At 31.7% G+C, this 12,286-nt stretch overlaps 1 protein-coding gene across 1 annotated transcript in view; it reads left to right on the forward strand.

Annotated features, from left to right (window-relative positions):
- LOC123715179 (carbonic anhydrase-related protein 10) overlaps nucleotides 1-12,286 on the forward strand; it is a 59,687-nt gene that overhangs the window by 29,660 nt on the left and 17,741 nt on the right. Inside the window, exons 4-6 of the mRNA XM_045670077.1 lie at nucleotides 5,273-5,409; nucleotides 6,394-6,585; nucleotides 10,694-10,789. Coding sequence (XP_045526033.1) covers nucleotides 5,273-5,409; nucleotides 6,394-6,585; nucleotides 10,694-10,789 — 425 coding nt within the window. The remainder of the gene's footprint in view (nucleotides 1-5,272; nucleotides 5,410-6,393; nucleotides 6,586-10,693; nucleotides 10,790-12,286) is intronic.

The following is a 12,286-nucleotide window of genomic DNA, read 5'->3' on the forward strand; positions in this document are numbered from 1 at the left end:
CGGCAACGTCAATCACAAAAGTGTATTTTAAACATTCAAGTCTTGGGAAGTCAGTCGTCAATGGGAAGACAAGAAAAAGCTCTATTGACAGCACAGAGGTTTTTCACGGCAACGTCAATCACAAAAGTGTATTTTAAACATTCAAGTCTTGGGAAGTCAGTCGTCAATGGGAAGACAAGAAAAAGCTCTATTGACAGCACAGAGGTTTTTCACGGCAACGTCAATCACAAAAGTGTATTTTAAACATTCAAGTCTTGGGAAGTCAGTCGTCAATGGGAAGACAAGAAAAAGCTCTATTGACAGCACAGAGGTTTTTCACGGCAACGTCAATCACAAAAGTGTATTTTAAACATTCAAGTCTTGGGAAGTCAGTCGTCAATGGGAAGACAAGAAAAAGCTCTATTGACAGCACAGAGGTTTTTCACGGCAACGTCAATCACAAAAGTGTATTTTAAACATTCAAGTCTTGGGAAGTCAGTCGTCAATGGGAAGACAAGAAAAAGCCATAAAGTACGTGAAATAACATAAATCACGTTGCAATTGAAACATAAAAATTAAAACACAAAACAGCAAATCGTGTGTATGAAGTGAAAATCTCAATTCATTGACCTACCGCAAACGCACCGCAAATATAACGTTTCCGGTATCAATTTTTCCGTGCCGATAACATTTTTCCCGGTTTACGTGACATGAAATTTATACGGCCAATTTATCTTGCATTCATATTGCGTTACTCGCGAAATTGTGAGGTGTGTTATCATACTATCCGTAACAGAAATTTCAGTCTTACTCCAATTTTATATGCACGTTATGTGTGCAGTAAAAGTTTGATTTATGTTCCTCCACGAGCTTTCCAGTGCCTCTACATTTTACCTCAAGTTTTGTTTACGACATAAATTTTACTCTCAATGTAGAAATATATGAATAAAATTCTATATGAAGAATTTTAAGTTTAAATTAAGACTCAATAGATAATCATAATATACTCGCTACCTTTTTAGCTCTGGGCCTCAGATTTCTGTATCAGTTTCATGATAATTTATCAATCTAATAGGCAAATGGTCACACACGCCGTCGACTTTTTGATACAGGTATTACTTATAAAATAACAATCAATTTTAATAATTTGAATTTTGTTTTAAGCTTTAAGTCTAAACTTAGACTCAATAGTTCATCCAAAAATACTCGACATACGTCGACTTTTTTGGTCTAAAGCAAGCCGGTTTCGTCATGATGTATTCCTTTACCGAGAGAATAATAAATGCGTACACATAGAAACAAAGTCCATTGGTGCACAGATGGGGATCAAACCTACGACCTCAGAGATTTGAGTCTGCTGAAGTCACTAAAAGTAATTCATTTAACCGATAACAATTGCATATCTAAAGCATCTAATTTTATATTTAAGATACCAAAATTTTACCAATGAATTTTTTTTTTATTTTTTTTTATATTCTAAATAAGTACATTACAGTCATAGGCTGTCGATAATCCACACATTTAGTCCCCTTTTCCTATCAGTACCCTTCTTTGGCCCATGAATACCTAAGTATGATGAACTTTAATCAAATTACATTTAAATCAAAGGACTCCGATAAGGTGTTTAATAAAATATCATCGACGTTCGTTAAAAATGTATTGACGTTCGATCTACAACCAGTGGGTATTAGCAAAGTGATGTTGCGTGAGCCTCCAAACCCCCCGATCTCTTGTAATATTCAACGCCATTAGTAATCAGTGTATGTAGTACATTTTTGTCTAAGTCCTCTAAATATATTGGTTCTATATTTAAAATTCCCTGGAAAATCTACTTTACTAATTCTTTTTTTAATTATAGAATTCTAAATTCAAAGTCACGCGTTTTTTGGTTAGTAAAGAGGAAATTTGTGTAATTATTATTGTAAAACAGTCTTAATTATATAATAAATTAACGAATTAATATATATATATGTGTTAAATTTTGTTATGAAATTAAAAGGCGCAATGTGGGCGACACAATTTTATAATTCTTCTTTATTACTTGAATATTTATTTCATTGAACAGTTTTTAAATGTTTGATTTGTTTTTAATTTATCTATTTTTGATGTTCGGTTTTACCCATTAATGATAATGTAATATTCTGTATATTATTTGTTTAGTTCAATCTCATACCTTAAATAAAAGAAGTAATTACTCACAGTGGTAAAATTATAGACATCAAGTCAAGAGGAACGTCTATTGTAAAATACTTGCTCAAATTCTTCAGCAATTTACGGGACGGTACATTTGTTTAGTAAAGATGATATGTAGAAATAATTAATCGATATTTTGTATTTAATTTAAAATAATATGTAAATAAAATTAGTACGTTTCAAGACCCCAAAACAAAACTCCTGTCTTAGGACAATTCAAAACACAAACAAAATACAAAAAATAATATTATTTAAGTGTATTATTATTTTATAAGTAGTCCTGTAATATGTCTATAACATTCCAATGAGAATTCAATAACAATTATATTTTTGCCGATTAAATCGACGATATCCGCCTTACGTTAAACGAAGGTTTAATTAGAAGTGTGCAAGTGACATAATTGCACTTTTGCCGTGCCAAAAAGTATACAAAAGTTCACTTAACGCAATAAAGTAGGCGTGACCACAGCCGCTGTGCTCATGCAATTTTCAAGGCCGTAAATAATAAAACCGTGAACGCGATCCAAAGCATTTTGGCCACGATTCCGCTGTTTTCTCACATATTGAAATACCTTGGTTACGTGAGCGTTTTTCTTGACGCCAGTTACACTTTTCAAGAATTCTTATGTTGCCAGTCGTAAAAACCTTGGTCTAATGTATGAACTAAGTACGTAGGATTAATATGAAAAATCACCGCTGTTTTTGACAGCATTTAAAACACTTCAAGTTGAGTTCAATACAATAGAGGTGGACATCCAAGGTTAAACAATAAAGATTTTATTTATAAAATTTATTACCCAAAGAGAGCAGAGACCACATACTAATTCTAGCTACATGCCTTTGTCGCTGAAAAATATTACCAAAGAAGTAATTCCTTTGATGGTCTGTATAGAAAAATCTAGAATAAGATTTTTTAAATAAAAAACATGTGTGTACACACGCGTTAGTTATACTTTATTGGCGTAACAAGGTAAAAATCTTTCGCCTTATTCTACGTTTGTAAAAACGACACTAACAATAGAAAAAAGTTATCATCAAGCAATATCTAGTTAAATAAAGTTTATTTAAATATTACAAAAAATATTTCTACATAATTAATTGACATTTTTTATTTTAAAACGTTGACTACGCTAACTTCAGGCTGTCGGTTTCTTGTGACGATGTGCGTGCGCATCTTAAAAATTGACCCTCATCATGTTTCCCTTACATGCCCAAAGAAGTATTACTTGGAATTAGTACACCTTGGTTATCAGAGTAGAGCTACTGTGATGGTTACGTCATTTCACTTTCTTATCCGTAAGATTTTAAACGTGCAACCAAGGTTCACCATAGACGTTCGTCTTCTCGATTCGATCTTGTATCTATAATTATTCCACCGTGAGTTATCACTTCTCTTCTTTAAGGTATCAGCCAAAACAGTAAAAAATTATAATTAATTAAACTAAATTTATTATTATCAATGTATTTAACAATAAACATCCTTTTGATTGGATGTCTATAATTTTTCCGCTTTGAGTAATTAATGTGTACAACAGAACATCAAAAATTGATCAATAAAAAAAAAATATTTAAAAACTGTTCAATCAGAATTAATATTCAACAAATAATTCATAAAATAGTATCGTTCACATTATGATTTTACACAAATTTAAACAAACATTTTGATACCACCACAGATTTATTCGTTAATTTATAATTTCTAATCAAGTCCATCTAATGGCCAGTCATTATTATCGTGGCAATGTGGAATCTAACCACGCTTTAATATAAATTGTTAAGTCTCAACTGTTGTATTCAAAATCCTGACTATTTTTCTATGAATTTTGTGGTCATAAAATACACTTATTGAGGGTAGTTTGATTTTTAATTTTATTGAGGGTAACATCATTTTTGACACGGCTGCTTGCCTTGTTTGATTAGACAGTGTCGTATTGCTTGATAAGTCGGACTTGCAATTGTTTCGATATTTACCTATGTTATTATTAATTACACCCTTGAGTGTTTTTTATGCTGTGAACTTTTGCTGTGATTTTTTCCCTTAAATTTTAATTTGCACTCAGGTTCGTGGAATTTTAATTTAATAGACATTATTCCGAATTAAACAGAAAAATTCGAAACCTTATTAAATGTTTGATGTTAATTTGTTGAAAGATAGTAAACCAAAGATATGAGTTTATAAAACAAAAGAAAGAACACAATAAATAATGAACGTGTTTCGGAATGCAAGTGGTTTTGTTAACAAGCGTTTTGTCTGTTCGCAATATTAATAAGGTCGTACACGAGAAATAGTGTTTGACTCGAGTTGAAGATACTACGGATTCGTATTGGTACTTATTGACATACTTCCGAAACTAGAAGGCATCTTCGAAACTATATACTACTATTGGATATCAGGTAACAATGGGGAGTATTATATATTATACTATATACAGATATTGGTTCTAGTAATAGGGGAATTGTTATTTATTTATTTGCCAGATTATGGTAGAAAAATATTATCGTCTAAACTCTAAACTTCGCATATTAAACAGAATATACATCTATTGGAGGTGGTAGAAGGTTACAATGAGGAATTATAATTCTATGATCTTGTTTCGGCTTTATACTAATACTAGAAGGTTCTAGTAATGGGTTAAGTTAGTAAAAAAGACCGTGATTGTGAATTCAACGGCTGACGGCGTGGCGGGATGCGGAGGCTACGTTGGTGCCGTGTCCTGACGTGGGTGATTGCTGAAGGGGTTTTAGTGGGTATGAACTGTATGGAGTCCCACATAACCCTCCACCATAAGGCTCTCGTGCCGCGGGAGGGAATGCGAAACACATTTCTCCACGTAGGAAAAAAATAGTTAAACAGAAGAGAAGAAAAAAAGGGGAGACATAGATTATATAAAAGGTGATCATTTCGAAATGCAATGTAGCTAAAATAGTAGACATTGGAGGAAGATACGGGATTTTCAGCCTGACAGTTCTTTTTAACCAACTTCTTGGGGTAAAATTGGTTAGCAATCTTGGTTAGCAATTCAACGTAAAAAATATACACATTTATGGTAATCTGTATGGGAAGGTTGAAGGTTCTTTAATATAACGATTGTGTCAACAGGTCCAGCCTTCTGGGGACTCATCAACCCAGAATGGTCTCTATGCAACAAAGGCCGCAGACAGTCTCCGGTAAACCTGGAACCGGAGAAGTTGCTTTTCGATCCCAACTTAAGATTTTTACATATAGATAAGCATAGGGTAAGTTTAATCATTAACTGAAAAAACATATTAAGAAAATAAGCATTATCTCTCGAGATTTGTTTCCTATTATGATTTCATAATTTAATTTATTAAGACAAAGACTGAACGATCAATTACATAGTTATATAATATTATATAAATTTATGTAAAATGTATGATACTAGTCATAGCTCAGGTTTTGATATTTTTTTGGATGTGTTGTGTTTTCTTAAATTTTGGTTTAAGATATTATTTGTCCGTTTTTAATTAACTTGTCCAAATTATTACTATTAATTCTAATTTAGCTTTATCAATAAAGCCATACAAACAATTGTTAGTTTACTATCAGTAATAGTGATGGTAGTATAAGTTCTACAATTTTTAAGTTAGATTTATTTTTAGTGGTCTAGTTTTTGTATGGCCCCTTTTAGGATAAAAGCCTCCTACATATTTTACCACATCTCTTTGTCTTGAGTAATTATTCATCTCGTTCTCTTCCCTCTTCTTCATATTTTTTTCTTCGTATTTTTTCCCGCTCTCTACATATCGACTTAGATTTTAAAAACTAATATTATTATTATTTTTATTGTTTGCTGAACTGATTCTTAAATTTATTTCAACATTACAGCAACGTAATCCCTGATGAGCTTAGGCTATAGAATATTTAAAATATTAATGTTTTGTATGTAATTACCCAAAGTGTAAAACTGGCCAATGAAAATTTATACTGCGTGCGGAAACCATTGACAATAGAGAAAAAAAAAATTGCATATAAAAGTCTATTTACCGAGAACTGCTAGACTATAGAACATTGTACTACGACCGAATTAATTCGAGTGGAGCCACATAAAGCTACTAGTATAAAATAAAATTAATGTATCGTGATCAAAATGAATAAATAAATAAAAATATATTTAATAAAAATTAAAAAATGTCAATGTTTTTTTTCTGACATCTGTAAACTGTCAAATTGGGTTGATAATGAAATCCTAAAATTTTCAGATAAATGGATTAATTAGCAACACGGGTCACTCCGTGATCTTCACAGTGGAAAATGAGACTCGTCATCACATCAATATAACAGGTGGACCGCTCTCGTACAAGTATCAGTTTCACGAGATCCACATACATTACGGTCTACACGATCAATTTGGTTCGGAACATGCAATTAATGGATATTCTTTCCCTGCTGAGGTAAGCAAATTATCCCATATCGATAATTCTGTTATTTGATAACTTATTTCTGTGGTAACAAAAGAAACTATGCTGTGAGGCCGTTTTCCACATTGATTAATAAAATAATGTGTTTGTGAAAGTATTTATAAACATTATTTTAATGTATAATATGTTAATAAATAAGATAGCTAAATGATTGCATTAATTTTATTAACGACTTTTATAATATGTTACGGATTTTGCATGGATTTCTTTCTGGTATACTTAAATGTCAAAGTGTACGACATAGTTAAAAAATCAAATATGTTCATATTAATCAATGATTTGTATTTATGTAATTAAACTAAAAATGTTAACATACATAGCTTAGACTGCAAGTGGACTAAAAAGTTCACGTCAAAGACTAACTCATCAGTCAAATTCATTTGTTTTAATTAGGCTTATTAAAAAGGCACTTTTCAAAGTCAAAATTACAAATAAAAAACATTTAAAAACTTTTATAAAAATTACTCCCCTTACAAAAGGTAGTTTTAATGTCAAAACGAATGGGCAAGCAACCATTCTTTCTTGATTTGATAATTATATGCGAAGACCAAGTACCTAGAACGAAAAAATGTACTATACTAACAGAACAAGCATGGTATTATAACAAACTATGTAGCAGATAACTATATAGTAGCTCCTGTTAATAATATATTATGTATATATTATATATATAGTGCTCACATATTCACATATATGCAACTATAGATTTTACACTATTTTTTATAATAAAAAAATAATTCAAAGAATTTTCAGTCAGACAGTGCGATGAATCCTGACAGCAGATTAGATATATGAAAATGTTTTTTCAAAGAAAACTTAATAATAAACATAACAAATAACGTATTTAGTTATTGAATTCTATGTACAATATATAATGTATCAATCTATATATATCTAAATGCAAGTAGTCTGGATCGATACTATAAGGTCAATCACGGTTAGGTCGCGGTCTGATCTCGATTTCGCGTTATTTAACGTAAATTAACGCGTGCAAGTTATGGTTATGTATACGAAAAGTATTCACCAAACCGATAACAAACTTTGTACGGCATTATTATGCCGGGCTAAACATTTAGTTAGTATCGCTTAAATCCAGAAAGATTTGTTTCTGTAACGAATCGAACTTATTTCAAAAACACTTAAATAGTTATTTCCATATTTTAATAAAAACGTATGCAGTTATTACGTAAGTAGATTTACTACATCTGTCCTCCGTCATTAAATATAAGAACCCCCGATAGAAAAGAAGAGAAAATACCCTAGAATAGGGATTACGTAATAACGGCCTAGGTCGATAATATAGAATTTATTATTCCTGGTACGAATGTTAGCAAGTCTGCAATCAATTAGGGCGCATCAAACCAAGTGTTTACCGGGCGTAACTTGACGAAACTGAGATACATGCTAATTAGCTCGCTCGCAGCTCGTGTTTCTGTTTAATACTTTCCTTCCGTTAATTAATCTTGTTTATTCTAAATATATTATGCAAGATATATTGTGAGTAGTGAGTAACTTCGATCCCCGGCTGTGCAGCAATGGACTATCTATGAGCGCAATTAATATTCGTTCGAACGGTGAAGGAAAATATCGCGAGGCTTGCCTTAGACTCAAAAAGTTCACGTGCGTGTGTCAGGCACAAGAGGCTGATCATAGATTGACAAATGATCATTAAACAGATACAGATATCTAAGAATCAACTTAATGAGGTTGTAGCGCCACTGATTTACATATTGTTAGCTGAGCTATAGATTGTCTCAAATTAATGGATTTTTTGTTCGATACTCAAATTACAGTAAAACTATGGAATTTTCAAAAATATTATTCGTAAAAAGTCTAATCACTATTTTTGTGTTTAGTGTAGATTTTTTTATTAGCATATTCGTTTTTACTAGGATAACTCATTTAATTTAATTGAGTTATTTTAAAAATACAATATTATTAACCTAAATAATAATAATAATTAAAATTAGATAAATGGATTTTTTTAAGGTTGGTCCCTGTGGGGATCCCAACCTGGCACCAACCGCTGTATTGCGATACCTAATGAGTAGGCACCGTTAGGTATCGCAATATTGGAGCGAAGAAAGCACCAGCTCGTTTCACCGTTAATACCTACCAGGCTACCTAATATATATATTTGTTGTGTTTGTTATTATAAGAAGAAAAAGAAAATTAGAAATTAACCACCATATTAAGTAATCTTGACTTCTGTTACGATAACAAATGTTTTTCAGTGCATAGCGCTTTTAATATTCAAACTTTTTTCATGTGTCCTTATGGCGTTTGACATTGACAGAATTTGTGCAGCATATATAATATAATCGGAGCTATATTGGTAATCAATATTTATAGTTATGACAGGACAACGTCTGTCGGGTCCGCTAGTATTTTATAAATTAGTTTATAATAATGGCCACTAGTTAATTAACAAATTAGTTTATAATAGTGGCTACAGCGTGCGACTCTCTTCCCTGAGACCGTAGGTTCGATCCCCGGCTGAGCGCGTTCATGTGTGTGTTTCTATGTGCGCATTTAACATTAGCTCGAACGGTAAAGGAAAACATTGTGAGGAAACCAGCTTGCCTTAGAGTCAAAAAGTCGGCGTGTGTCAGGGACAAAAGGCTGATCACCTACTTGCCTATTTGATTAACAAATGACTTTGAAAGAGATCTGAGGCCCAGACCTATAAAGGTTGTAGCGCTAGTGATTTTTTTAATAATAATACACGTAGATAAACTAAGAAAACGTATAATATTACTATCCATCCAATCCATCCACAAACGTAACCCAAACGAAGCATTAAAAAGCCATCTTGTTAAAACGTAACATTAAATCAAACACCCTAAGCCACAAATAAACAGCCAATATGTTGGAATTTCGTCGCGGATTCCTTTAAGTTCAAAAGAAGTGACAGATGTTTTACACGCATGGGCCCGTACCCAACGTAATCCCAACAAACGACTTCAGGCTAACTGAGGCACACTGTTTATTTGGCAAATACCTCCTGAGTCACGTTATACCAGTGATGTTCCATTACAGTTGAAATAATACAGTAGACTTTCATCTTTTGAGCTTTCTGTGAGACCTCAATGAGCGAAAAAATTGTCTTAGTAAAGATTAAATGCCAACGATAGTATCATTCACATCACAAACTTATTGATCTTTAGAGTAAAACTATAATCTAATAGATTTAATACGTGAGTAAAAACTCAGACATCATGGAAATTTACGATTTAGCCTTATTTAAGACTAATAAGTAATTTAAGTTTAACTTTACTGAAGGATATTTAACCTAAGAAACATACATGTTCTTTTTATACTTATTTAATACTTAAGACTAACGTCCACTAACACTAATTCAATAATAATTAAATTAAACTAAATGACGGTAACTTCATATCACCCGTATAATTGTTAAAACTTAATATTTTTTTAATAAGTGAATAAAGGCATTGGACCTCATACTACAGTTTTGAAACACAAATGTTTGCAAGCATAAGTATATCACAAAGTGAAAATTGTTTATTTCTAAATGATAAGAGACATCAAATACTTACCAGCTAAAAATAGATTTTATTGAATAATTAAAGCAAATGTGTTCTATATCTATTTTATATAAATAGATATAGAACACAAAAATCCGTAAAGTTAAAATTTAACTTAAATTAATTTATTTTGGCTTTCTGTAGTGTCATAGTGTTTTGTGTTTTTTTAATATGTATGTTAGCTGTAAGATTCCTAACAATTAAATAAATAAAATACTTATGTCAAAAACAAAACCTTATTATATAAATAGTATATATTTATAAGTTTTTGTTCTTTTCGTTAGCGACAAAGATTTTTTTTTAATTCAAAATATTGATTAGTAATAATACATAAATAAAATACTCAGTCAAAAACAATTATGACAGATTTATTATGCAAGAAAATCTACAGTATTTTTCAAGACGACGGTATCCTACTGTACAACCATGTAACTTCGTTCACAACACAATTTAACTTTGTAAATTTCCTTATAACAACCTTTGTTAAATGGCTTCAAAATACGATTTTTAACATTCAAGATTTTCTTTTGTTACAGATTCAAATATTTGGTTTCAATTCGCAACTGTATTCAAACTTTTCGGAGGCTTTACACAAAGCCCAGGGGATTGTTTCGATTTCTCTACTCTTACAGGTGTGTATTGTATTGGATAAAGTATGTTCATTTTTACATTTTTGTTAAGCGTATTCTAAGGTGTAAGGTGTAGTACAAAAATGGAGGATAAATTTATTTGACAGTATTTTAACGACTATTTTATTGATAATTTTCCAAGTTTTACTATTGAATGGATTGATGCATACAACCAACAGATGTTCCCACTTATGAAGGAAGATTGTTATCTCTATAATATGTATTTCTATGCCAGCATTAGCTTAGCTTAGCTCCTTCTCTATCTTCCTTTAAATCTCTACTATACAAACATTACCTGTCCACATCGTATCCCTAACTTTCGTACTAACTCATGTGAAATGATCTAAAATTATCGTAATTCATATGGACTTTTTCTTTTTCATGTGTCATCTTTAGTTTAGTTTTTTGTTCCTGTTTTAGTCTAAATAACTACAGTCAAAATCTGTTATAGCGACATCGAAGGGTCTTCTCATATTTGGTCGTAAAAACCGATAGTCGTAACAGCCGATGACGTTGCTATTAAGTATCATATAGAATTCATTCGGGACCATTGATTTTTGTCAATATAACCGGTATGTTGTCTTAATGATCTGGAAGAGATCGCTCGAAAGAGATAAGGCCGCCAGTTTCCTTTTCATTTAATTATGTTAATAGTATTATATTTTATACGTACTTAGTGACCTCATTTGGCTTCACACGGATACAATGTAACGGTAAGTAATAATGGTTTACATTGCGTTCTGGTAGGCTCCATAGGGAATACTATACTTACTATAATATCATAAGTTGTTAATCTTTATTTTTCTTGTATCACTTTATGCGACCGCCTTAAAATCCTTTGCATGAGTGTAAACATGAGACAGAATTTTGTTTTATACTAGAGATAGGATACAGTGAGTTATCGATATCGTGTTATCAACGATGCCGCACCTTTCATAGCATCCACCCCAAACTAGTTAATTAAGGAAATTGGAATTTTCTGTGCGCCATTGGATTAGCCGCCGTTGCTATTACTTCAAATTAACAACTGTCTGAAATACGAAAGAAAAATGTTTGCCTCTGATTCGAATCTAATAAATTAAAACAGCGACAATATTTTATAAAAGATTTAATATTCTTTACTAAATAGCTATTATCGTTTACTCGCTTGAGACGCGTTTTTGAGTCCTTGGTTTAAGTAGTAACATAGAAATCGAATTTTTCTTTTATGCCACTTCAAAACTAAACTATCATAAAATATATAAAAGTGGTTTTCGTTCTTCATCAAGGTGAATGTCATGTGTTCGAACCAAGGTGTTTTTTTTTTACTTTCTACTAGGCTAGTTAAAATTAAAAGTAGTTAAATCTCTGAAACTTAGAAATAAGTTCTCTCTTATCCGGTACACTCATGACAGAGCGGTCGTGATCGCTATGTAGTAGTGGTATTAGAAGGGGCAGAATGACGCTTCACGACATTTTGCCATCGTTGCCTATTAGAGGTCATCCTGCTATATCTCGACA

Source organism: Pieris brassicae, chromosome 10, assembly GCF_905147105.1.
Source record: "Pieris brassicae chromosome 10, ilPieBrab1.1, whole genome shotgun sequence".
NCBI lineage: Eukaryota > Metazoa > Arthropoda > Insecta > Lepidoptera > Pieridae > Pieris > Pieris brassicae.